The sequence below is a fragment of the Neoarius graeffei genome, chromosome 6 (assembly GCF_027579695.1).
Source record: "Neoarius graeffei isolate fNeoGra1 chromosome 6, fNeoGra1.pri, whole genome shotgun sequence".
Lineage (NCBI taxonomy): Eukaryota > Metazoa > Chordata > Actinopteri > Siluriformes > Ariidae > Neoarius > Neoarius graeffei.
In genome coordinates this window covers 17,013,659-17,039,986 of record NC_083574.1, presented here as the reverse complement: position 1 = coordinate 17,039,986, position 26,328 = coordinate 17,013,659, and the positions used below count along the sequence as shown (strand labels likewise).

Below are 26,328 nucleotides of genomic sequence, written 5' to 3'. Positions count from 1 at the left end.
AGCAATAAACAGCTTTGAACGTTGGACTGAAATACAAATAGAAAACCTGTTTACTTTACATTTGACCTGGGTGGAGCTACACTGCGGGTGTGATCTACAATGATAAAAATAACTGGTATAGCTTTTTTTTCTTAATTGTTTTACCGTACTCTCTCTGATGAGTTCTTGAATTTCATTATGCGGTCTCCTCAGGTGACCATAAACCATACAGAATGTGTTATAATTAATTGCATTTTGAGAGAATTACTTTGTGTATGAGGAAACGAGCTCAAAAATCTCGTTAGAAGAGCCATGTTAGGGCACATGGCAGCAAAGTGTTACTGCATCATAAAACATGTATACTTTGGTCTTATGACATTTCAAGCAATGTATTCTTTGAAATGATCATAAAGATGGGTGACTTTAAACATTTGATTGTCATACCGTAAAAACTTTTCATGCCCCCTACCTGTAGTTTTATTCGGAGCAAAACTGCTTGGCAGTGTGTTCGCTTGCGATTGTTTGAAAGGTCCGGGAGAAGGAACTCTGTCCATCCTGGGTGATCTACGACCACTGGTGGGCGAGTTAGGTGAAACCACTGGTTTGGCTGGGACTTGAAGCGTGTTAAAAGCAGATTGTTGGTCATATTTTAAACCAGGTGAAAGCTCTGCAAAGGGGAACGAGCCACTCATGTTCCGCTCGTGTGTCCTGGAACTGTTTGGCGATGTCCGGCGTTGGGTACGCGGGGACTGGTTTGGGGGTGTCAGGCTTCCGTGACTGTAGACAGACTCAGTGCGGGTGCTTCGAGGTTGAGCAGAGGCATACTGATAGGCCTGGGGGTTTGGGGAGGTCGGGTGGTTTCTACCACTGGTAAAGATGGAGTCTGATGAGGGAATTTTGGGCTCTGAAGCTCTGATTGAAGGTGTGGTTTGGGAGAAAGACATTGTGCCTCTATTCATGACGCTTCCACCTGCATCTCTGCTGGTAGTAGCAGTAGAATCACTAGTGATATGGGTGCCCATCTGAGTGGGGCTGGTGGTGTTCTGTGGGCTCAAGCTGAAACTCTATCATAAAAAAGTACAATGATGAGTTCAACAGAACATGGTAGGTGCACTTACCCACATATTGAATAATACATTCAACAGACTGCATATTAAAAGTAGGCTATTCCTCATAAAATGCAGGTTATATTATGTGAGGTGGAATAAATATTTAATACGTCATCAAGCCCGCATTCCATTTTCTGAAAAAAGTAGCATCCTCTTTATTCTGAATCATGAAACAGCCTAGCATACAAACATATTAGCTGAAGACTAAAAACAAATGTGAAAATCAATAGTCTGAGGGTGACAGTTTGGGTTTTCTTGAAGCAAAGTGGCTTGGCAAAGTGAAGACACCTCACAATAACTTGCATGCAATTGCTTGAACTGATCTTGGAATTTGCAGTTGTTTAGAAATGGCTCCAAGAGACAATCCGGAGTTGTGTATATCTGCGATCCTCTTTCTCAGATCTGCACTGAGCTCCTAGGACTTTCCCATTTTTACTGTGTGTTGGTCAATCCAATGAGTGCTATAAACAAACCCTTTTTATAAAGGCACAGAGAAGCTACCAGCTGTAGTCAATCATGATTACTAATAGGAAGTTCAGAGGCCTTGCCCTTGGCAAGATAGACATTTTGGAAGTTTCAGCACCTCTGAATTAATAATCTAAGTGAGCGTATGTATAATTTTGACCCTGCACGTATAATTTTGATCTCGTGTTGATTTCAGAAAACCCAAAGAAAATTAAAAGTTGTGCACCAAATTCTAGTGTTTTTTTTAAATGTATGCTGTAAATTCTGCTACAGAAAAAAAAAAAAAAAACAGTTCAAAGAAATTACTGAAAGCACAAATATTGTCATGACATTCATATCCAAGATGACATTCATGTCACTGTATGTAAACTTCTGACCACAACTCTATCTATCCATAGACAGAACTGCTGACTCCCTGACCACCTTCAAGTGCCAACTCAAGACTCACCTCTTCAGGATGCACCTCTTCCCTTCCCACTGTGTAATTGTGTTTCGGTCTAGACCAACCCAGGGTGTGTAAGATCTAGCCTGGGGTTAGCCATTTTGAATTCTCTTAGTTGTACTTAATATGGTTGGTTTGTTTCCTTGGCTGATTGAGTATTGGTACTTCAACAGTATATTACACTAGGTATTGCTCTCACTTGTTCAGTTGGCACTAGAACTTTCTTGTCTAGAAGTCCAGCACTTCGTGTACCTGACTTTTGCACTCGCCGTACGTTGCTCTGGATAAGAGCATCTGCTAAATGCCATGTGATATAATGGAATTCTTCTTCGTTGGTTATTTGGAAGCTCCAGCTGAATTATGGGCTAGCATAGCGTGGTATATTTGTATATAACAGACGTGGAAGATCATCCAAGTACTGTTTGACCACTATTAAATGCCTAGTGGGTATCCGGACACCCCACATACTGCTTTTTGCATGCTAATGGTACGGAAGTGTGAGTATTCATACTATTCTGCCATTTGCTGGTACCTCAAAGAGTGAAGGCTACAGTAGGGGGCAGACCCTTCTCTCACAAAACCCCACAGTTATGGAAGAGCCTTCCAAGTCGTGTTTGGGACTCAGACACAGTCTCTGTGTTTAAGTCTAGGCTGAAGAAATGTGTTTGTTTAGCCAAGGCTTTTGTTAACAGCTTATTAGGTAAAGGAGCAGATCTGGAGGGTCCTCAGGCATAGAGTGTTTCGGTAAACTGGGATGTATGGATGCTGTCCCCACATCCAACTCTCATGAGTTCACTCAGGTTTGTTGACGATGCAGTGGCTGGCTGCTTTATGTCCAGGTTACCATTCGGCTCTGCCTTTTAGTTATGCTGTCATAGGTAGTCTTGCCGGAGTCTCTGCTTGCACTCAGTGCAAAATATATACTGGGTCAGTGTTCAGCGAGATCTGGGGAGTTGCTGTGTGTTCTGTTTTACGGAGACATGGCTAACATCGGACTACCCGGATAGTGCCATAAACTTGGACGGCTTCTCCGTATTTTGTTCGGACTGGGCCAAGGACACGACTGGCAAGTCGAAAGGTGGGGGGTGTGTGCTTTCTAGTGAACAACTCATGGTGCACTGACGCAGAAGTGATCTCCCACTCCTGTTCACCGGTCCTCGAACATCTCACCATCAAATGCCGGCCTTTTTATTCACCACGGGAATTTCCATCAGTCCTACTCACTGCAGTATACATCCCTCCCCAAGCCAACGCTAAGGCAGCCCTGGAGGAGCTCTCCGACGCTGTCAACAGGTGTGAGAGGCTGCACCAGCAAGCCCTCTCCATCGTTGCCGGTGACTTCAACCACTGCAATCTAAAGACAGTGCTCCCTAAATACTACCAACACATCAACTGTGTCACCAGAGGCAACCGAACTCTCGACCACTGCTATTCAACCATTAAGGGAGCTTATAAATCTGTCCCCGACCTCATTTTGGGAAATCGGATCATTCCTCCGTTCTACTGCTCCCTGTGTACAAGCAGGAGATAAAGAGGAAGAAACCCACTGTGAGGACAGTACAGCGTTGGACTGCTGAAGGTGAGCTAATGTTGCAAGGCTGTTTTGAATCCACTGACTGAACAGTTTTTAGTGATGCTGCTACCTTGCATGAGTACACTGAGGCAGTCACTGATTATGTTAAATTCTGTGTGGACAGCTGTATTCCCACTTGCACTCTTCGCGTTTACCCTAATGAAAAACCAGCGACGTACGCACAAAATTGCGTGAGAGAATGGCGGCTTTTAAATCTGGAGACGACGCTCGTTACAAGAATGCGAGATATGAGCTTAGACATGCAATCAAGTCTGCTAAAAAACAACACAGGGACAAGATAGAGCGATTCTGTTCTGAAGGGGACTCTAGGCGCGTTTGGCAAGGCCTACAAGCAATCACCAGCTACAAGGCCAAACCTAGTGGCGTCACAACAACCTCTGTTTCCTTCCCCGACGACTTGAACATTTTTTATGCTCGCTTTGAATGCGTTGCTGAGTCTTTGGCTCTGAGACCATCTCCAACTGGGGATATGCATGTCAAAATACCTCTGCGCGATGAAATGCCTACAAATGGGAATACACACACACACACACCATCTCCAACCAGGGATGCATTTAGCAGACAAACATATCAGGTCTCAGTCACACGTAAAGTTTTTAAATCTGTGAAAATAAGAAAGGCTGCAGGGCCTGATGGTATTACTCCACAAGTCTTGAGGACGTTATAGCCAACTTGCCTCTGATTTCACTGATATTTTTAACCAGGTCACTCTGTGTGGCTCCAAATTGTTTTAAAAAAATCAATCATAATTCCTGTGCCTAAGAAAACGACTGTCACCTGCATGAATGATTTTAGACCTGTTGCCTTGACTTCTGTGATTATGAAGTGTTTTGAACAGCTTGTGAAGGCACACATCAACAATTGCTTGCCAGTCTCCACTGATTCACTACAATTTCCATATAGATCAAATAGAGCGGTGGATGATGCTGTATCCTTTGCCTTACATACTGTGCTCCAACACCTAGAGGGCAGGGATACGTATGCCAGGATGTTATTTGTTGATTATAGCAGTGCCTTCAATACCATCAGACCTTCTCTTCTAATACCCAAGCTTTTAGACCTGGGCCTCTGCAACTCCATCTGCAGGTGGATACAAGATTTCCTAACAGGCCGCCCCCAGACAATTAGAGTGGTCACTACATACTCAGCCCTTATAGTGCTAAACACCGGAGCACCTCAAGGCTGCTGTCTTAGTCCACTATTATATAGTCTGTACACTTATGACTGTATTGCAAAACATCCCACTAATAGTATTGTGAAATTTGCAGATGATACTACTGTGGTAGGACTCATTGACAGCAATAATGAAACTGCTTACAGGGATGAGGTGAGTAACCTAATCATGTGGTGCCACAGAAATAACCTGTCCCTCAATGTGGGGAAAACTAAGGAGGTCATTATGGATTTCAGAAGAAACAAACCCACACATACACCTGTCTATATTAACAACTCTCCAGTTGAAATTGTCAACACCTTTAAGTTCTTAGGCATCCACATTTCAGACTCCCTCCTATGGTCCTCACATATCACCTGTGTCATTATGAAGGCACAGCAGAGACTTTATTTCCTGAGGTGTCTCAAGAAATATGGTATGTCCCTCAACATTCTACAGAACTTTTACCGCTGTAATATTGAGAGTATATTGATCGGCAACATCGTAGTGTGGTTTGGCAGGGCTACTTCACATGATCTTAATCTCTTAGCAAGGGTGGTCAAAACTGCCTCTAGAATTATTGGGGCTCCACTTGAACTGCTCCAAAACATATACTGGAAACTCAGTACTAAGAAGGCACTAAGTATTATGCGGGATTCTAGTCATCCCGCACACAATTTCTTCTCCCACCTCCCATCAGGGAGGCGTTTGCAGAGTATCCCAACACGCAAGGGATAGTTTTTACCCCCAGGTAATTAGGCTAATGAATGATTGTTCAACTGGAAGGAGGACTGAGGTCTGAGCTTAGTTACCAGGTTTACTGTACTTGGATGTTTTTTAATGTTATTTATAGTCTTTTATTTATTGAACGGTGCGGAGAGAGTGCCAAGGCACATTGTTTTTCATTGCTGTGGTATTCTGTATTAATATGCATATGACAAACCTGAATTGAATTGCTTAACCCATTAGGTGACAATAGGCATACCTAGCAATATGTTCATGTTTCTCTCTCTCTCTCTCTCTCTCTCTCCCCCACTTGTGATCCTGACCTCTCCTGCTCTTCAGACCTGCCTGATCCATCCTCATGCCCTACTTCTGGCTAGAGTTGTTTTGCTTCGATGTTTAGGACTACAATTGCCATGATAACTTTAGGACTACGGTTGTCATGAATAGTTTTGCACTCAAGTCTCCATCAAAGAACAGTTGATAACTTCAACAAAATAGACTTCATGTCATAATTAGAATGAATTTCCTGATTACACACTTGCATTTTTTGATCATACTTACTGAAGTGAGTTATTTATAAATCATGCTCTCTGTTATCACCCAAATGAGGATGGGTTCCCTTTTGAGTCTGGTTCCTCATGTTGTCTCAGGGAGTTTTTCCTACACTTTTGAGCCACCATCACCTCAGGCTTGCTCATTAGGGATAAATTTTTAAACTAATATGTTTAAAATCTATATTTTTCTGGAAAGCTGCTTTGTGACAATGTCTGTGGTTAAAAGCGCTATACACAAGTTGATTTGATATTTATATCAATTATATATATATATATATATATATATATATATATATATATATATATATATATATAAATAAAATATTTATTTATTTTAAACACACTTTTTTTTTTTTTTTTTAAACTTGTGTGGCTTAATATATACCCTTCTGCTGCTATCCACTGTGCTGCTGCAAACAGAATTTCCCCACTGTGGGATAATAAAGGTCTTCTTATATTATCTTTGGATGCAGCCCATGACTTTACTGCAAGCCTATTCAAATAGCGGCCCGGGGGCGAAATTGGCCTGATTGAAATTTAATCTGGCCCGCGGCAGATTTTTCAAAACAAAACAGAAAAACATATCTACGTATCTGCCGTGGCGCACAGTTTTCTCTACCGCTCTGGCACAGACCAGAGTACAGGTCGTCTCCATGGTGACAAACACTCATTCTCGCCGATTCTTGCGATGTGACACTCCATGCAGCTACAGCAGTGGCAACATGGCACTGTCCAAGCAACATCGCAAAGTTGACAGAGAAAACCGTAAATTTCAAAGCGAATGGACTGAAAAGTACTTATTTACTTTGCCAACTACGGCAAGCGATAGACCTGTGTGTTGATTGTGCAACGAATCTGTAGCTGTGGCCAAGGAGTACAACGTGAAGAGACATTTTACAACAAAACATGCTTCATTTTCTGAGCAATACCGAGAGGGCTCCGAGGAGAGATGAAGGAGAATAGACAGACTGGTAACTTCTTTTGAACAAAGTCAGCGTGCAATTGGTGGCTTTTGCACAGAACAAGAGAGAGAGCTTTTATTGCATCTCTACGAGTGGCGTGGATACTGACAAGAAAAAAAAGAGACCCTTCACTGAGTCGGAGACTATTAAAGACTGCATGCTGGCGGTTGTTGACGAAATGATTGTTGACCAAAAAATGAAAGACAACGTGTCCTCATCTGTTAAAAAAGTACCATTTTTCATTATATTTCATAATAAAGGAAAAGAATAATGTACCTTATTTTATTTCATATATTATGTGCCTTAGTATAGTATATCTTAATTGCCTTTAGCTGATATCAATTTTATGTCAAGTGTCCGTTCGGCCCTCACAAATTTTGTAATTTTCTAGTTTGGCCCCCCTGCAAATGTATTTGAATAGCCCTGCTTTACTGCAACTAGTTGGCTTCCTTCAGACATTTTGCTAAAGATAAAGTTATCAATAAGTTTTAATGAAGAAGGAATTGCATCTTAAACTCTGTGCATGTGAAAACTAAGACAAGACTCAGTCAAGACCAAGACCATATTTAGTAAGATCAGTGCCCATGACAGAGACAAGTCCAAATGCCAAAGTACAAGCCAATTCACAAAACATCTTGAGACTTGCACTATTTATAAAGTCTTTTACATACACAATAAATTGGTTTAACTCACTTTAAACGCTCATGTAGAGTCCTAGTAGTATTTGAGGGCAGATAGTAATTATACGGTTAAATACACACACACACATCTTTGGTCAAGCGCCCTTATGTAACTGCCATTCTGCATGCTTTCCTTACATAACTGCCATTCTGTACTTATGTCTTTTTCTGCATATGAAGAAAAAAAAAAAACAATCCTGAGCTAGACGCTGCCAAGGTTAAACTACTGTATAATCAACCCCTTCAATGCCCTTGGACGAGTCATGTACGTCATGAAATCTTTTACCACTGTGCCTTATAACGGAAGAATGTTTTAAGCATTGACTGTAATTCATATGCGTCACTGTGAAGTAAAAGTAATGTGCCATGTAAGGTATATAAAAAGAGGCGTTTATGACTAGTAGCATACGCCATAAGGCACAGCGGTAAAAGATTTCATGATGTACGTGACTCGTCCAAGGGCATTGAAGGGGTTAAAATAAAAATGCTAGCATAATAGAGCAGTAGGTTGTGAACGAGTATAATTTGTTACCTCTGTTGTAGAGCTTCCAGTGTTGCAAGAGGACATATCCTGCAGGAGGGAATTAAACTCACGAGACCGCTCATCCGCCATCGCCAAAGATGCAGTCAAGTCATCCGTGATGGACTGGACTACAAGCGAAAACAACAAGCTAGTCACACACAGCGATGTGCACACTACACAGCACAGACCACTCAGTTTTGAAAAAGTCAGCATTCTGAAAATAATTCAACAATGGATGTTATCATCACGGCTTCCTGTCTCCCCCCCTTTTTAAAGGTTCACATTAATGTTTTCAAGATTTTTGGGTCGATATAACTTTTGAGAAGACAGCGGAAATCAGGAATGCTGGTAAAATAAATAATTTAATTGAGTTCAGATGTATTTAGTTGTAGTACTGATGGAAGAAAACTAGCGAGTGAAATCTGTAAAATCCTTACTTGCACTGAACTATTCACACATCCAGAGCCTGAGGAAACTGACATGTTAAACTAAACTAGTCACTTAACTCAACTCGTATGGTAATCACAGCCCATTTCTTATAACTGGCTGTTAAGTGAGAGCCTGTGGCCCATCACTTTAAATTTTATCTCCATATGGATCTCACAAAGAAATATTTGGGCACGTGTGATGTAACTTATTAGACTTTAAACAAGCAGTATTAAACACTTAGCTTGAACTAACATGATTAGCCCTTTCATGTATAGTGTCCACACTCCTGGACCTTGAATTTAAAGCTTTTTTTTTTTTTAAATAGTTTAAGAAAATAGAAGAGGTAAAAATCACCTCCAAAATCACTTGAAAGCTTTCCAGTCAATGAAGGTTAATATTAATAATGTGAGACACCACTGTACGCCTTCAATTTTTTAAAAACTAGGTTTTATTCGTGCTAGTGTTTTTTTTTAATGTTTGTCTTTAGCAAGACATATTTTAGACCTGACTGTGAAAAAATTTAGACAGTTTTAGCCTCATGGTCAATCTATGTTTAGTATTTGACATTTAGACTGAACCAAAAATCATGCAATTTTATGCTAAAAAAAAAAAAGGCAATATCTAAATAAGCTGGATATGCAAATAAATAAAATTTATGCATGAAAGTAACTGGAGCTAACATTATTAACATCTTCCCTGGAAATAAATTTATTAAATGCTAAGTATTAAGTCATGGCCCAATCAATCAATCCCTGAAACAAAATGAACTCTAGTGAATGTCAAATTATTTGGCATGCAATGTTGGTAAAATCATTTCATTTAACAATTATTCACAGAAGGCGAAGTGAATATTGGTGAATAATGACTGGAACACAAAGTCGAGGTTATTATTCACCGAGATTTACTGAGCCCGAGGCGGATAATTGTTTCAGTATAAATATACAGGTGATAATTTAAAAAGATTTTTTTTAAAAAAGTCATATTAAAAAATAATTTATTTCAAACTTCAAAAGCGGCATGCAAATGCAATGCACACAGACTTGCGTCACTTATCTATGCTGACTCGCATAAAATACTTTGTTTTGAAATGGATAAAATAAAAATCACAATTCCACCTTACCTTTAAATAGCTTTAGATCAAACTGCGTAGCATCTTTAGTGCTTTTAAGAACAGCATTTTCTTTCATAATTTGTAATTCTTCCTCACTCTGACAAAACAATTGCCAGCTGTTGTTTTGCCGAGTCGCTCGAGGTGATTATCGAGAAATAGTCTGAATTTCTCGACCAATCAGCATGTGAGATTGTCTATAAATCACCTGCATATTTATACTAAAATAAAATACATCATATGAGAACTGAATGGCAAATAAAGAAGACAAAAATTTCTCTTTCTTACACAGTATGCTGCTGCCAAAGGTGTTGTTGGAAGACATGATTTCGGCTCTTTCTGGACGTTACTGCACAACTTCTTATTAATTCAACACAGTTCCTGGGTGATTAAAGGAGGCAGCAATTTAAAACATTTCAATTCAGGCAGCCCTGTCCAAAACTTAAAAGTACACTATAGTGCCTTGCATAAGTATTCATCCCCTTGAACTGTTCCACATTTTTTTTTTTTTAAGTGTTACAACCTGGAAATAAAGTGGACATAACTGGGATTATTCTATCCACATTCACTGGACATGAGCAATTGCGTGCTCTGAATCGCTCTACTAGTAGGCTATTAGCTCATATACCGTGAGTAGAGAAAAACAAAAATGGCAGGTGTTTTGCTGAACCAACCGAGGACGAAATAAAAACTCGACTCGAAAACAAAAATCCCCAAAATCATCAATCAAGTATTTAAAAGAAACAGAAATAGCTAAAAGAATATGCCCCTCCAATATCTCCTGTTCCACACTCCAGCCCAGTCGGTGGTGATAATGCACCTTTACGCATTACCTACATTCTAAGTGGAAATGATTTTGGTCAGACGTTTTTTTATTTTATCAAATTTGCAAAAAATAAAAATGCTCCGTTTCTCAAAACCCAGCGAATGTGAATAGAATAAAACAGTTATTCTACTCACTCAATCTCATCATGCATGGCTTATAGCCAACGAAGCGCCAAGAGCCGAGTTGGCTACAAGCCATGTATGAAGAGATTTCATGGAATAGCCTGCTTGCCTGCGGCCCTGTAGAACAGAACAAAGCGGCTAGAGATAATGAGATGGGAGATGAACTTAATTATGCGTTATGAAGCTACACAAAATGCCATTGACGTGGAAGGTGAAAAATCAGCATAGTGCGCCAAGTTATTTATAAATTTTAAAAGAAAATATGTTTTGATTGCATACATATTTCACCACTGTCGCTATGAACCAATAATTTTAGTTGTGGTAAAACCAGTTGCCATCAGGAGTCACCCAGTTAGTTGTATTATTGTGTGCAATTAAACTGTTACTTAAGCTCAATAAAAATACATCTGTTCTTGGAAGGTGCCAGAATTCATGAGAAAACAACAAACAACGAAAACAGCAAGTTTGTTATTTAAAAAAAATAAAAATACCCCTCAATATATCTGTTGCAAGCTTTGCACATCCCACAGAGCAGATTACATTATATAAAAAATGGAAAGAATAAAGCATATTCATGACTCTGCCTAGAGGAAGCCACCCATCAAGTGTCAGTGAGTTAGGAACTCACTAGGGTTAGGAAGGCAATAGTCAGAAGTGACCAAGATCAGGTGGGAGAAGCTGTACACAGGACGATCAAATCCAAAAAGCCATTATTTAGAAGAAAAAAAGAATAAAAAACACCAAATGAAATCCCATATGAACTGTTTCACAGTCAGGGAATACTTCTCAGTTCCACAATAGTCCAAAAATCAAACCGGAGATGTTTGTGTTGCAAAAAATTAGCTTTTGAGATGGAAATTAACTGCATAGAATTTCAGAGCTACAAGTCATATACTGTTTGTGTCCTTGTGGTGAGAAGACAGCATATACAGTGGTGCTTGAAGGTTTGTGAACCCTTAAGAATTTTCTACATTTCTGCATAAATATGACCTAAAACATCATCAGATTTCCACACAAGTCCTAAAAAGTAGATAAAGAGAACCCAGTTAAACAAATGAGACAAACTTATTATACTTGGTCATTTATTTATTGAGGAAAATGATCCAATATTACATATCTGTGAGTGGCAAAAGTATGTGAACCTCTAGGATTAGCAGTTAATTTGAAGGTGAAATTAAAGCCGCAAGCGGCCTCGACGGGCCCTCGCGCCAGCGGCCAAGGGGGGCGGGGGCATGCGTCCCCGCGAAAAACCTTCCACAGCTTCTTCGGCAAGAGACATTACCACAAGGTAGTGGTGTGAAGGAAAAGCATTATGGAATTATTTACCAAAAACCCGTGTTGGAGCAATTGCGTCGGCCAAAAACAGCGCCCCCCATGGATGAAAATTCCCAAAATGTGGTATACATGACATGGGAGGTAGTAAGAGGGTGGCCGTGAAGTTTGACCAAATTTGAGGAAAGATTGGATTTTTTGTCCAAAAATAGCGCCCCCAGTGGCGAAATATCACAGAAATTGGGTAACATGTCAGAAGCCCAATGAGTGATTTGCGTGTGAAGTATGAGCAGTTGTGAGCAAGTAGAAGATTTGTTATGAATTTTTAAGCATGTAAAATTTTGCAGTGAAAATTGATTGACGTAAAACTTCTGAACGGTTTATGCTACGTGAAACGTATTTAGAAACTTTTGTCAGCCATGTCTGTAGATCATGTGTATCAATTTTGGTGACATTCCTATGAACGGTCTAGGAGGAGTTGCGCCGTGTTCGTGGCCATGCATTTCGCACAAAAGTGAAATTACCTCACTTCCTGTTGGGCGTGGCTAATGCATTGGCATTACATTTTTGTCCGGCTTAGTGAGATACATATGCGTACCAAATGGCATGCCACTCCTACAAACTACATGGCAACCAGGCACCTTAATGCGGGAGGCCAAAATCACAACGAGTTAGGGGGCGCTATAGAGGCCCTGAGGCCCGCCTGGATCTGGGCTTCTGGTTCTCAGTAGCGGTGGCAGTCTAAGAAAAAGGAGCCAAATTTCGTGCGTTGTCGACCATGGCAAGCGCCCCAATAAGGGTCTTGTAAAGAGTTTGCTTGGCAAGTTTGACAGATCAGAAGCTGCAATATCATTTTTGCCATAACCAGCACCCCCAGGGGCGAAAGTGCACAAAATTTGGCGTAGACGTCAGGTGAGCTATGAAGAGTTTGCGTATGAAGTTTGATGACAATTGAGTAAATAGAAGATGAGATATAGATTTTTGAAGAATAAATTTTTTGGTTTTTCCCATGTCAGTAGGTGGCGCTATGCTGTACATGAGCGATTATGAGTTGGAAAAATAAGTGTCTACAACAGCAACGTACTATCACAAGGTAGTGGTGTGAAGGAAAAGCATTATGGAATTATTAACCAAAAACCCGTTTTGGAGCAATTGCGTCGGCCAAAAACAGCGCCCCCCATGGACGAAAATTTCCAAAATGTGGTAAACATGACATGGGAGGTAGTAAGAGGGTGGCCGTGAAGTTTGACCAAATTTGAGGAAAGATTGGAATTTTTGCCCAAAAATAGCGCCCCCAGTGGCGAAATATCACAGAAATTGGGTAACATGTCAGAAGCCCAATGAGTGATTTGCGTGTGAAGTATGAGCAGTTTTGAGCAATCAGAAGATTTGTTATGAATTTTTAAGCATGTAAAATTTTGCATCGAAAATTGATTGACGTATAACTTCTGAACGGTTTATCCTACGTGAAACGTATTTAGTAACTTTTGTCAGCCATGTCTGTAGATGATGTGTATCAATTTTGGTGACATTCCTATGAACGGTCTAGGAGGAGTTGCGCCGTCTTCGTGGCCATGCATTTCGCACAAAAGTGAAATGACCTCACTTCCTGTTGGGCGTGGCTAATGCATTGGCATTACATTTTTGTCCGGCTTAGTGAGATACATATGCGTACCAAATGGCATGCCACTACTACAAACTACATGGCACCCAGGCACCTTAATGCGGGAGGCCAAAATCACAACGACTTAGGGGGCGCTATAGAGGCCCGGAGCCCCGGCCAAGTTTGGGCTTCTGGTTCTGAGTAGCGGTGGCAATTCTCGGAACTGGTGCCAAATTTCATGCGTTTTCGCCCATGGCAAGCGCCCCGAAAATGGCCCAACAGCGGAGAAAAATAAAGAAGAAGAAGAAGACGGAAGAAGAAGAAGAAGAAGAAGAAGAAGACGGAAGAAGAATAATAATACTGAACTCTTACAAGAACAATAGGGCCTTCGCCCATAGGGCTCGGGCCCTAATAATAATAGTGAACTCTTACAAGAACAATAGGGCCTTCGCCCATAGGGCTCGGGCCCTAATTAGAGTCAGGTGTTTGACATCCCACTGATTGAAATCAGGTGTGAGTGAGTGGACACCTTGTTTTATTTAAAGAACAGGGATCTATCAAAGTCTGATCTTCGCAACACATTTGTGGAAGTTTATCATGGCACGAACAAAGGAGATTTCTGAGGACCTCAGAAAAAGTGCTGTTGATGCTCATCAGGCTGGAAAAGGTTACAAAACCATCTCTAAAGAGTTTGGACTCCACCAATCCACAGTCAGATAGACTGTGTAAAAATGGAGGAAATTCAAGACCATTGTTACCCTCCCCAGGAGTGGTCGACCAACAAAGATCACTCCAAGAGCAAGGCGTGTAACAGTCGGCAAGGTCACAAAGGACCCCAGGGTAACTTCTAAGCAACTGAAGGCCTCTCTCACATTGGCTAATGTTAATGTTCATGAGTCCACCATCAGGAGAACACTGAACAACAATGGTGTGCATGGCAGGGTTGCAAGGGCAAAACCACTGCTCTCCAAAAAGAACATTGCAGCTCGTCTGCAGTTTGCTAAAGATCACGTGGACAAGCCAGAAGGCTATTGGAAAAATGTTTTGGTCTCATCCATCCACAAAATAGAACTTTTTGGTTTAAATGAGAAGCATTGTGTTTGGAGAAAGGAAAATACTGCATTCCAACATAAGAACCTTATCCCATCTGTGAAACATGGTGGTGGTAGTATCATGGTTTGGGCCTGTTTTGCTGCATCTGGGCCAGGACAGCTTGCAATCATTGATGGAACAATGAATTCTGAATTATAAACGTGAATTCTAAAAGTAAAAACGTCAGGACATCTGTCCATGAACTGAATCTCAAGAGAAGGTGGGTCATGCAGCAAGACAACGACCCTAAGCACACAAATCGTTCTACCAAAGAATGGTTAAAGAAGAATAAAAGTTTAATGTTTTGGAATGGCCAAGTCAAAGTCCTGACCTTAATCCAATCAAAATTTTGTGGAAGGACCTGAAGCGAACAGTTCACATGAGGAAACCCACCAACATCCCAGAGTTGAAGCTGTTCTGTACAGAGGAATGGGCTAAAATTCCTCCAAGCCAGTGTGCAGGACTGATCAACAGTTACTGGAAACGTTTAGTTACAGTTATTGCTGCACAAGGGGGTCACACCAGATACTGAAAGCAAAGGTTCACATACTTTTGCCACTCACAAATACGTAATATTGGATCATTTTCCTCAATAAATAAATGACCAAGTATATTATTTTTGGCTCATTTGTTTAACTGGGTTCTCTTTATCTACTTTTAGGACTTGTGTGAAAATCTGATGATGTTTTAGGTCATTTATGCAGAAATATAGAAAATTCCTTTTTTTTTTAAGATTTTTTTTGGGCTTTTCATATCTTTATTGGATAGGATAGTGTAGAGACAGGAAATGAGCAGGAGAGAGAGACGGGGAGGGATCAGGAAATGACCTCGGGTCGGAATCGAACCCGGGTTCCCGGTATGGCGCCTTATCCACCTGAGCCACGATGCCCCCAAAATATAGAAAATTCTAAAGGGTTCACAAACTTTCAAGCACCACTGCATATAGCGAGTTCTATGTAGTGAGCAGTGAGTGATTTCGGACACAGCAAAGGACTGGGTTGAGGGCAAGATAGATGGAGCCAATTACTGCATAAATCCTAGAATAAGACATGGAGTGGTTCAAAAGCACAAACCTGAAGAATGGCCCAGTCAAAGTCTGATTAAGAATTTATGGCGAGACCTGAAAATTGTTGTTCACCAATGGTCTCCATTTTAAATCGGACATAACCTAAGCAATTTTGCCAGGAAGAATGGGCAAAAAACATCAGGATCCAGATATGCAAAAGCTGATTGAACCATAGCTCAGAAGACCCACAGCAAAGCACTGTATAACTCACTAAAAGACCAAGGTGAATGTGAAAGTGAGTGTTACCAGTTTAAAGCTGAGTCAGGGATGTCACAAGTCTCTCCATGCAAACTGAATGGATTTGCCTGAAGAAAACAAACCATACAGGTTAGAAAAACACTGGCTGCTCTTAGAAAAGTGGAAGTACAAAAAAGTCTGGTTGAGGCAACAGGAGGAATTCATTAAACGCTTTATTACTCCTGAACTTTCAGCTTTGTTTAAGCTGCTTTTTATTCAGGACTATATTGCTGGACCTCCCAGAGTATCCCATAAATCCATGGGTCTGTTTTGCTGTGTAAAGTCAGTGTGGCATACAACTCTTCCTTTTCTCTTTCTTTTTTCCTCTCTCTCTCTGCCTCACCCTGCGAATGCACACTCAAATCCAACTCAGACACCCATTTCATTTTGTGATCTCAGAAACAGAAATCAGTTCAAGTTCAAACAGGACTATTTCGGTCCCAGAGATTAACACCATCCTTCTTCCACACATACACACGCACACACCCCTAATGCAAACATGACTCGTACAAAAGTACATACTGAACTCAAATCACGGACTCATTCATAGGGTTTTTTTTCCTGTATTTTGATTGTTTTCTACGTTGGGTGGTGTTGTTGGCATCCGTCCATCTTGGGACACAATAGTATAGTGCTAGGAGTTTACCATATAAATAAGTGTTAAAAAAAAAAAGTTCCATATTTTAGATTCTTCGACGTAACCATTATTTATCTTGACACTTTGCACACTACTAGCATTATCTTAACCAGCTTCATGAGGTAAATCAACTGGAATGCTTTTCGGTTAACAGGTGTGCCTTGCGCAAAGTTAATTATTGGACAAGTTTCTTGCCTTCTTGATGCATTTGAGATGATCAAACTATTCCACAACTGTAGTAATCCATATTATGTCAAGAACTGCTCAACTAAGTAAAGAGAAACAACATCCATCATTACTTCAAGACATGAAGTGTCTTTTAATTAATAGAAATAACAAAAGCCATTGAATTAGAAGGGGTGTCCAAACTTTTGATTGGATCTGTATATTGTAGCTATGTGAGACTGTGGGTGTGTAGTTCATGCCATCAAAGCAGCGTCTCACTCTTATCAGCGTTTGTCAAGTGCACACCGTGACAGTATCTCTCTCACACACCCATAGTCAACCAGATCATTCTGTCAGACCGGTACTGAAAGTCAGCACCTTCTGCATGACTTTAATGCAGATTGTTATTTCATGTCTTTCACCATGTGTCTGATTTTAGCTCACACTGCACAAGGCTCCTTTTGTATTCAGCTCTACAGCCCTCATTCTACTTCTCCCATTGCCCATTCTGAGATTCTTAGATATTTGAGCTTTACTTCAGCTGCGTGACTAATAATTGAGCTGAATTCAGTGCCATTATTATTCACTATTGAGCACTGTTGAGTGTAGGGCAGACAGGGGGAATTTAGTTCATCACAAATTCACTGTGGGAGGCTGGAGAGGATTAATGGATTAGGATTATAATGCGACTGTAAAATCAAACACAAATTCCCTCACATGGCTCTCATTCCTCTTTTTACCGCTCATTTCTCCTACTCTCGTCCTTATTTCTCCCACTCTCCCTCCTCCCACTCTCCCTCATTTCTCCCCTCTCCCACTCATTTCTCCCACTCTCATTTGGCCCCCTCATTTCTCCCCCTCTCTCCCCTGCATTTCCCCCACTCATTTCTCCTACTCTCCCCTTCATTTCTCCCACTCTCATTTGTCCCCCTCATTTGTCCTCATTCCCCCCCCCCATTTCTCCCACTCTCCCCCTCTCATTTCTCCCACTCATTTCTCCCACTATCCCCCTCATTTCTTCCACTCATCCGGGTCACGGCATTATGGGCGGCATGGTGGTGTAGTGGTTAGCACGGTCGCCTCACAGCAAGAAGGTTCTGGGTTCGAACCCAGCGGCCGGCAAGGGTCTTTCTGAGTGGAGTTTGCATGTTCTCCCCGTGTCTGCGTGGGTTTCCTCCGGGTGCTCCGGTTTCCCCCACAGTCCAAAGACATGCGGTTAGGTTAATATGGGACGGCCTTGGGCTGAAGCGCCCTTGAGCGAGGCACCGAACTCCCAACTGCTCCCCAGGCACTGTTAGCATGGCTGCCCACTGCTCTGGGTATGTGCTCATTGCTCACGTGTGTGTTCACTGCTTCAGATGGGTTAAATGCAGAGAGGAAATTTCACAAGTGTGTGATGAATAAAGTTGTGCTTTCTTTCTTTCATTTCTCCCCCTCATTTCTCCCACTTCTTTCTCCTACTCTCCCTCATTTCTCCCACTCTCCCCCTCATTTCTCCCACTATCTCCCTCAAGGGGAGAAATGAGGGAGATAGTGGGAGAAATGAGGGGGAGAGTGGGAGAAATGAGGGAGAGTAGGAGAACTACTCTCCCTCTCTCCCCCTCATTTCTCCCATTCATTTCTCCCCATTTCTCTCAGTCTCTCCTTCATTTCTCTCTCTCCCTCCCCCATTTCTCCCCCATTTCCACCAGTCTCCCCTTCATTTCTCTCCCTCATTTCTCCCACTATCTCCCCCATTTCTCCCACTCATTTCTCCCCATTTCTCTCAGTCTCTCCCTCATTTCTCCCACCATCTCCCTCATTTCTCCCGCTATCTCCCCCATTTCTCCCATTCATTTCTCCCCATTTCTCTCAGTCTCTCCTTCATTTCTCTCTCCCTCCCCCATTTCCACCAGTCTCCCCTTCATTTCTCTCCCTCATTTCTCCCACTATCTCCATTTCTCCCATTCATTTCTCCCCATTTCTATCAGTCTCTCCCTCATTTCTCCCACTCATTTCTCCCCATTTCTCTCAGTCTCTCCTTCATTTCTGTCTCCCTCCCCCAATTTCTCCCCCATTTCCACCAGTCTCCCCTTCATTTCTCTCCCTCATTTCTCCCACTATCTCCATTTCTCCCATTCATTTCTCCCCATTTCTATCAGTCTCCCTCATTTCTCCCACTCATTTCTCCCACCATCCCCCTCATTTCTCACATTCATTTCTCCCCATTTCTCTCAGTCTCTCCTTCATTTCTCTGTCTCCCTCCCCCAATTTCTCCCCCATTTCCACCAGTCTCCCCTTCATTTCTCTCCCTCATTTCTCCCACCATCTTCCTTTTTTCTCCCACTCATTTCTCCCACTCATTTCTCCCCAGCTCTCCCTCATTTCTCCCATTCATTTCTCCCACTCTCGCCCTCATTTCTCCCCCCATCTCCCTCAATCTCTCGTTTCTCTCTCCCTCTCACTCCTTCCCCCTCATTTCTCTGCCCTCTCCCTCTCTCTCTCTCTCTCTCTCGCTCTCTCTGGAAAGCCTTTTTACAATGCTTTCTGCTAACTGATAAATATCATCATCTTTACATGTTTTAAACTTAACTTTTATTCCATTTTATTCTGCTGTTTTTTTACTGAACTTTTACTTCATTTTATTACTTTATTTCTACTATTGTTTAATTCTTATATTTTTATTTTTCTCTCTTCTTCCCCCTTTATTTTATGTAATTTTAATTTTCTATTGTTTACTGTTTTGCCTTTACCTCTGTAAAGCACATTGAACTGCCACGGTGTATGAAATGCGCTATATAAATAAACTTGCCTTAAGATCCAAATCTTTGATATCAGGCTCTCCTCCTCACCCTCCCTAGTATCCATTTCACAAATCATCTCCTTGACTCAGATTTTATCTTGTAGAGTTTCCTAGAAAACTGAACTGTACTTCCTAAATAACAAAGCACAATATGGGAACTCTTGCTTCACACCAAGCTTTGTATAATTTGAAATCTCAAATGACCAGGCAATGTTTAGCTAATTTTTGTGGAGTTTGTGGTCACTGTGGCCTCAGATTCATGTTCTTGGCTGACAGGATTGGAACCCATTGTGGTCTTCTGCTGTTGTAGCCCATCCACCTTAAGCTTTGACATATTGTGCATTCTGAGATGCTTTTCTGTTCACCACAGTTGTACGGTTCCTAGAAAACTGTAGACTGTCAAACTCTGGCTCCATTTCTTATGCCCTTTAAGAATGAGCCCTTTGTTAGATTCCACTACACACCCAGCAATAAAGGACATGCTCATAATCAAACCAGAGAGGCTGTGAGCACTCATGTGTAATCAGTACACAATAAAACATGATGGGATGTGCCGTTACAGGAAAATAATCTGAATGAAGTGGTGTGATGTTGGTGACTTATCATCTTGAAAGTGATTACTGTCCTATAACTTACCAGCAAAAAAGGACTCACAGAAAAAATTTCCCCATATCAACAATTACACCTTCGTTTTAAATCTGCTTATTTGGATCATCCCTGTGAAAGAGTCATTACTACAGAAACAATTAGACTTTAGAACTAATCGGAGCTGTGCTGTTACTGACAAGTAATGAACACCTTCTAACCAATCATAATCAAGAATTCAACAGTCCTGTGGTTTAAATTGGTTTATTAAGTACTATATTTAACCAAAACCACACCAATCAAGTTGCCAAATGATGCTCAATCTAGATATGTTGATGGAACTGGGTCTAACAATTTGTCAACATTTGAATTTAAGTGGGTGTGGTTGACAAAATTAGCCTAGTGAGAATTAGCCAAAGTTGACTTCATCTATTCTAAGTACACAATAATGAATCTAAATACAATATATAATTTTTAAAAATTTTTTATAAACAGTTAGTGCACGAAATCGAGTCGTACATGAGCTGATAGCCAATGAGGCGCATAGCTCAAGTTGGCTATAAGCCATGTACGACGAGATTGAGTGGAATAACTGTTTTATTCTATCCACATTCCCTGGATTTTGAGAAACAGCATTTTTATTTTTTAAATATGAAAAAATAAAAACTTTATACAAAATGTCAGACACAATCATTTCCACTTAGAATGTAAACAAACCAGCGAAATGACAATTGCAATTTGTGAAAAATGTGATAATTCTTGAAAAATAAAAAATATATATGTTCTTGCTTTGCAGATAAGGACCGCAGGATTGTAAATGACTAAAAGAAAATTAACATGCCGTTAGACAAAAGTGTGTCATGATTGCCCGTTCAAGTATAAACAGGGTTGGGCAGAATATCCTGAACAGTATTGATGGTTGAATCATGAATACACCTTCCTAAAGTAGTCTCCTACAGTACATTAACTCAAAGGGCGCTTGGTAGAGCGATACCTCTACCAAGCCACATAAATCACTTGAAACCTAGGATAATACTAAAGCTGTATACCAAATTTCATTAAAATCCATTCACTACTTTTTGAACAAATCAAAATGTAATCAATTGTTCCTTGGCCCATCTTTCCTCAAAATATCATTACAATCTGTTCACTACTTTTTGAGTTGTGAACAGATAAACAAACGGAGGCGAGAACATAACCTCTTCCAACAACACTGGCCAAGATTTAAAAAAAACAAAAAAAATAAAAAACACTGCTCAACAGTTTTCTTTATGTTATGCTTCCAAGTAGTGGAGATGACAATTTTTATGCTTTAGACAGACTTGTCAGAGATAATCAAAATGAAATGTAGGAAAGGCCACACTACTCAAGCCATTTAAATTAATTTCCTTTTCACTGGACCATTAGTAGCTTACTTTAGGAATTCTCTGTAATTCAAATCTGAGAACAATGAAATTTGCATCAAAACCCTGAACCCCCCCCCCAAAAAAAAAAAAACCCACCATACCTGCTGCTGTAATGTTACTTATGACTTAGTACTTATTTCATTACATGAGAATTAAAAGTGAGGTCAATATGCTTAAATCAAAAATCAAACAAAGAGACATTTCTTGAATGCACCAATAAGTAGTCTACTCAATAGCTACAAAGGTATAAATGGTTTTAATATTTAAATCCTGAGACAATGTTAGTGTGAGCACCGTCACCTTACAGCAAGCAGGTTGTGGGTTCGATGTGCATGTTCTCCCCGTGCCTGCATGGGTTTCCTCTGGGTGCACCGGTTTCCTCCCACAGTCCAAAGACATGCGGATTAGGTCAACCAACTACTCTAAATTGCCCACCAGTATGAAAGAGAGAGTGTGAATGGCTGTCTGTCTCTCTGGACGAGTGCATCTCAAACTATTAGAATATCATGAAAAAGTTCAATATTTTCCATCAGTTATTTAAGAAAAAAAAACCTCTCAAAGTATTAGAGCATTTCATTTCAAGTTTGAGCAGAACAGTATAAATACCATGTATCTCTCAGGCCCTGTCCACATGGCAACGGATTCAGGTGAATCTGATAAAATTGTTTATCATTTCGGCCTGGCGTCCACACGGCACCAGCGTTTTGGGTGCCCCAAAACGAAATCTTTTGAGAACGGGTTCCAGAGTGGAAAGATCTGGCAACGGCGCCGTTGCGAAGTCGTCTGGATGAGTAGAACGGATGTGTTTATGATGACGTCACAACCACATGTGCTTCACGCCGGGTAGAAGTGTAACGAACTCGATGCGAGTTGTCAACAAATCCTATAACTTGGTTCATGAAACGCGCTTACAAAATATTTTCACTGTGAATATTTATTGTGTAATGGTGCAAAGTGAGAGAGAGAGAGAGAGAGAGAGAGAGAGAGAGCGAGCGCGCGTCAATCCCGCCAGCAAAATTAGGGAAAAAAAAGGAGCGATCTCACCTCTTCAGATATTGGTTTAAGTCCTACAATACATTCCTCAAAAAGGGCGTAGAAGAACAAATTAATCCATCAACGTGTAGCATTCAATTTATTCCGGACCATTAAAGACGCCGCCTTCCGCATAGAATCATACGTCATCCTCGCCGCCATATTGGATGGGTCAAAGCGGAGAATAAAGATACCTCATTCATGTGCTGCATTTAACTGTACCAACAGGTTTACTGTCCAAACGAGATCACATGGGATTACCTTTCACAGGTGAGACTGGAAAAACACTTTTCATTGTATTTGGTCATTATAATGCAATTTTATGAACAGATTTTTCTGACTTTGTGGCTAATATGAAGTCTCGCGCATAATAGTTTATGCGCATGCGTCCTTACTTCTTCTATTGTTCTGGTGTCTCCGAAGGGACCGTCTTACAGCGCCCCTAGAGGTGTGACATGTGTATTGCATCGTTTTCAGCAAGCGTTGCGTTGCCATATGGACCTGATATTTTACTGATCCGTTGCCCATGTGGACGCGCTATTTTATTTTTTTTTTAAATCTCGTTGCCGTTGTCGTGTGGATGTAGCCTCAGTCTAGTTCAGTACATGCAACCACAATCACGGGGAAGACTGCTAACTTGACAGTTGTCCAGAAGATGATCACCGACACCCTCTACTAGGAGGGTAAACCACAGAATGTCATTGCTGAAAAGACTGGCTGGAAAAGATTCACAAGCAACAGGGATGACCACAGCCTTGAGAGCATTGTCAAGAAAAGTCGATTCAAGAACTTGGACGAGCTTCACAAGGAGTGGACTGAGGCTGGTTTCAGTGTCAAGAGCCACCACGTACAGACATCTTCAGGAAAGGGGTTACAATTGTCGCATATGAAGCCACTCCTGAACCAGAGATAACGTCAGTAGCATCTTACCTGGGTTAAGGAGAGAAAGAACTGGACTGTTGCTCAGTGGTCCAAATTCTTCTTTTCAGATGAAAGTAAATTTTGCATTGCATTTAGAAATCAAGGTTCTAGAGTCTGGAGGAAGAGTGGAGAAGCACAGAATCCAAAGTGCTTGAAAGTCCAGCATGAAGTTTCCACAGTTTGTGATGATTTGAGATGCCGTGTCATCTGCTGGTGTTGGTCCACTGTGATTTATCAAGTCCAAAGTCAACACAGCCACCGACCAGGAGATTTTAGAGCACTTCATGCTTCCATCTGCTGACAAGCTTTATGGAGATGCTGATTTCTTTTTCTAGCAGGACTGAGTACCTGCCCACAATGCCAAAACTATTACCACATGGTTTGCTTACCATGATATTACTGTGCTTGACTGGCCAGCCAACTCGCCTGACCTGAACCCCATAGAGAATCTATGGAATATTGTCAAGAGGAAGATGAGAAACACCTGCCCCAAAAATACAGACGAGCTGAAGGCTGCTAACAAAGCAAGCTGGGCTTCAGCAACACCTCAGCAGTGCCACAGGCTGATCACCTCCATGTCATGCTGCATTGATGCAGTAATTCATGGTAAAGGAGCCCCAACCAAAGTATTGGAGTGTATAAATGAACATACTTTTCAGAATTTAGACATTTCTGTATTGTGAATCCTTTCTTGATTGATCATAGGAAATATTCTAAAAATTTCAGATACTGGATTTCTGAATTTCATGAGCTATAAGCCATAATCATCAAAATTAAAACAAAAAAAGGCTTGAAATATTTCATTTACCGCATAAGAAAATTATAGAATATATGAAAACTTACCTTTTTGAATTAAGTAAAAATAAAAAAACACTTCACAATATTCTAATTGTTTGAGATGCACCAATATCTCTCTCTGTATCAGCCTTGCAACAGACTGGCAACCTGTCCAGGGTGTACCCAGCCTCTCGCTCAACGTCAGCTGGGATTAGCCCCAGCTCACCACCCGCAACGGATAAGCAGAACAGAATATGAATGAATGCTAGTGTTACAATCTATTCTCCTGAGCACACATCTATTCATCGAATTGAATGCCGAAGCGAGTAACGTTAACCTGGCAGGCCTGCACCAAAATCAATGGAGCACAAAGTGATGATGTTAATTGCTTGAAAGCTGCTGCCATTGTTAATTCCAAAAACCCATTTTTCATACGCAATCATTTTTCAATTAAACCCCTCTGTTCTGATGAGAAACTGAAAAATAAGTGAAGACTTCTTCTTTACCGTAATAGGTACATTTTTTTGAAAATGGCCCATGTTGCTGTGCAACTTTTTCATGTCCGCAACAAAGGAAAATGGCGAGGTGTATGAGCCGTCCTCGCTCATATCTTGTAGCAGGTTTGTTCTAAATATGGTTTCCCTTTTGGGCACTCTCATTTTCTCTTAGAATTTCGTAAAGAAAAAAATATTATTTACCAGCTTAAGGTCGGTCTGTATCGTGAAATACCGTGACCTCGGCCTTGAACATACTGACCTTCTCTCGCTTGCTCTCACACACCCCACCCCCCTTTCATTTTCACAAATCAAAGGAGCCAGAATGTGTCAGGATCAGAAAGTGTGGTCATGGTAACTTTAAAATAGTTAATGGTGGCATTTCTTCGAAACGCATTCCCCCCCAATTCGTGAAATATTCTAAAAGCAAACAAATAAACATTCTTATAAAAATCTTAAAAGAGAATGTATTCTGAATGCAGCCTTTTCCGAATGCACCGTATGTAACACTGTTACTCCTAAACATGCATCATGAAATGTAAGCAGTGACAATTAGAGTGTTCTATTATAGCTTTAAAAAATTACAGCAAGTTGTTGAAAGTTACATATAGATTATTTACCAGCTGGGAGGTCCATATTGTGAAATACCATGACTGAGGTCTTGAAAATACTGACCGAGGCCTCTGGGCCGAGGTCAGTATTTTCAAGGCCAAGGTCACGGTATTTCACGATACGGACCGACCTTAAGCTGGTAAATAATATTTTTTTTTTTTAATGAAATTCTAAGAGAAAATGAGAGCACCCGAAAGGGAAACCATATTTAGAACAAACCTGCTACAAGACATGAGCGAGGATGGCTCGTACACCTCGCCATTTTCCTTTGTTGCGGACATTAAAAAGTTGCACAGCAACATGGGCCATTTTCAAAAAAAATGTACCTATTATGGTAAAGAAGAAGTCTTCACTTATTTTTCAGTTTCTCATCAGAACGGAGGGGTTTAATTGAAAAATGATTCACATAACTGCATAGACAATAAAAACCTCTCTAAATTTTCATACTGAGGTTTTTATCTTAAGAAAAATAAGAGTGATTTATGTTACAATTTTTCTTTACCGTTACCAATGCAAAAACTAATTATTCATAAATATATATCTTACATTCTTGAACTTAGGAGTAAATTTTATTTTTCACAAAAATAACTAATTAGGTGTTTAAACAAAAGTATTGAGTACATTATCTGATTTGTTTTTTTTTATAAATTCAAAAAAAATATTGTTGTGTTACTTTAGTTTCTTTACCGTTACCCAAAATTTTTTTTGAAAATAATTAGTTCCTAACATCCTGAAGTGCCAGGATGTTGGGACTCTATTTTGAATTTTTTTGAGGCAGTGGAGGCTGAAAGGTGAGCAAAACATTTCATTAAATTACTCATGTCACACAAATATACTTTCTTTACCGTGATGCACATATCATCTTATAGACATCAGTGATCAAATAGAAACTATTTGTAGTTGTTGATTAAGTTTGAGTGATGAAATATGAGCAATTATTTGAAAGCATAACTGTCATGCTGTGTTGTAAGAGAA

General features: G+C 40.6%; 1 protein-coding gene across 5 annotated transcripts in view; it reads right to left on the bottom strand.

The window, feature by feature from the left end:
- ppp1r13l (protein phosphatase 1, regulatory subunit 13 like) overlaps nucleotides 1-26,328 on the bottom strand; it is a 77,834-nt gene that overhangs the window by 29,146 nt on the left and 22,360 nt on the right. For 3 of the 5 annotated variants that reach the window (XM_060923362.1, XM_060923363.1, XM_060923365.1), the window contains exons 2-5: nucleotides 15,952-16,010; nucleotides 10,013-10,105; nucleotides 8,197-8,315; nucleotides 449-1,043 (exon numbers count right to left, since the gene is read on the bottom strand). In XM_060923362.1, the coding sequence (XP_060779345.1) occupies nucleotides 449-1,043; nucleotides 8,197-8,315; nucleotides 10,013-10,049 (751 nt within the window). In that variant the 5' untranslated portion in view covers nucleotides 10,050-10,105; nucleotides 15,952-16,010. The remainder of the gene's footprint in view (nucleotides 1-448; nucleotides 1,044-8,196; nucleotides 8,316-10,012; nucleotides 10,106-15,951; nucleotides 16,011-26,328) is intronic. The other 2 variants (XM_060923364.1, XM_060923366.1) reach the window with 1 other exon arrangement.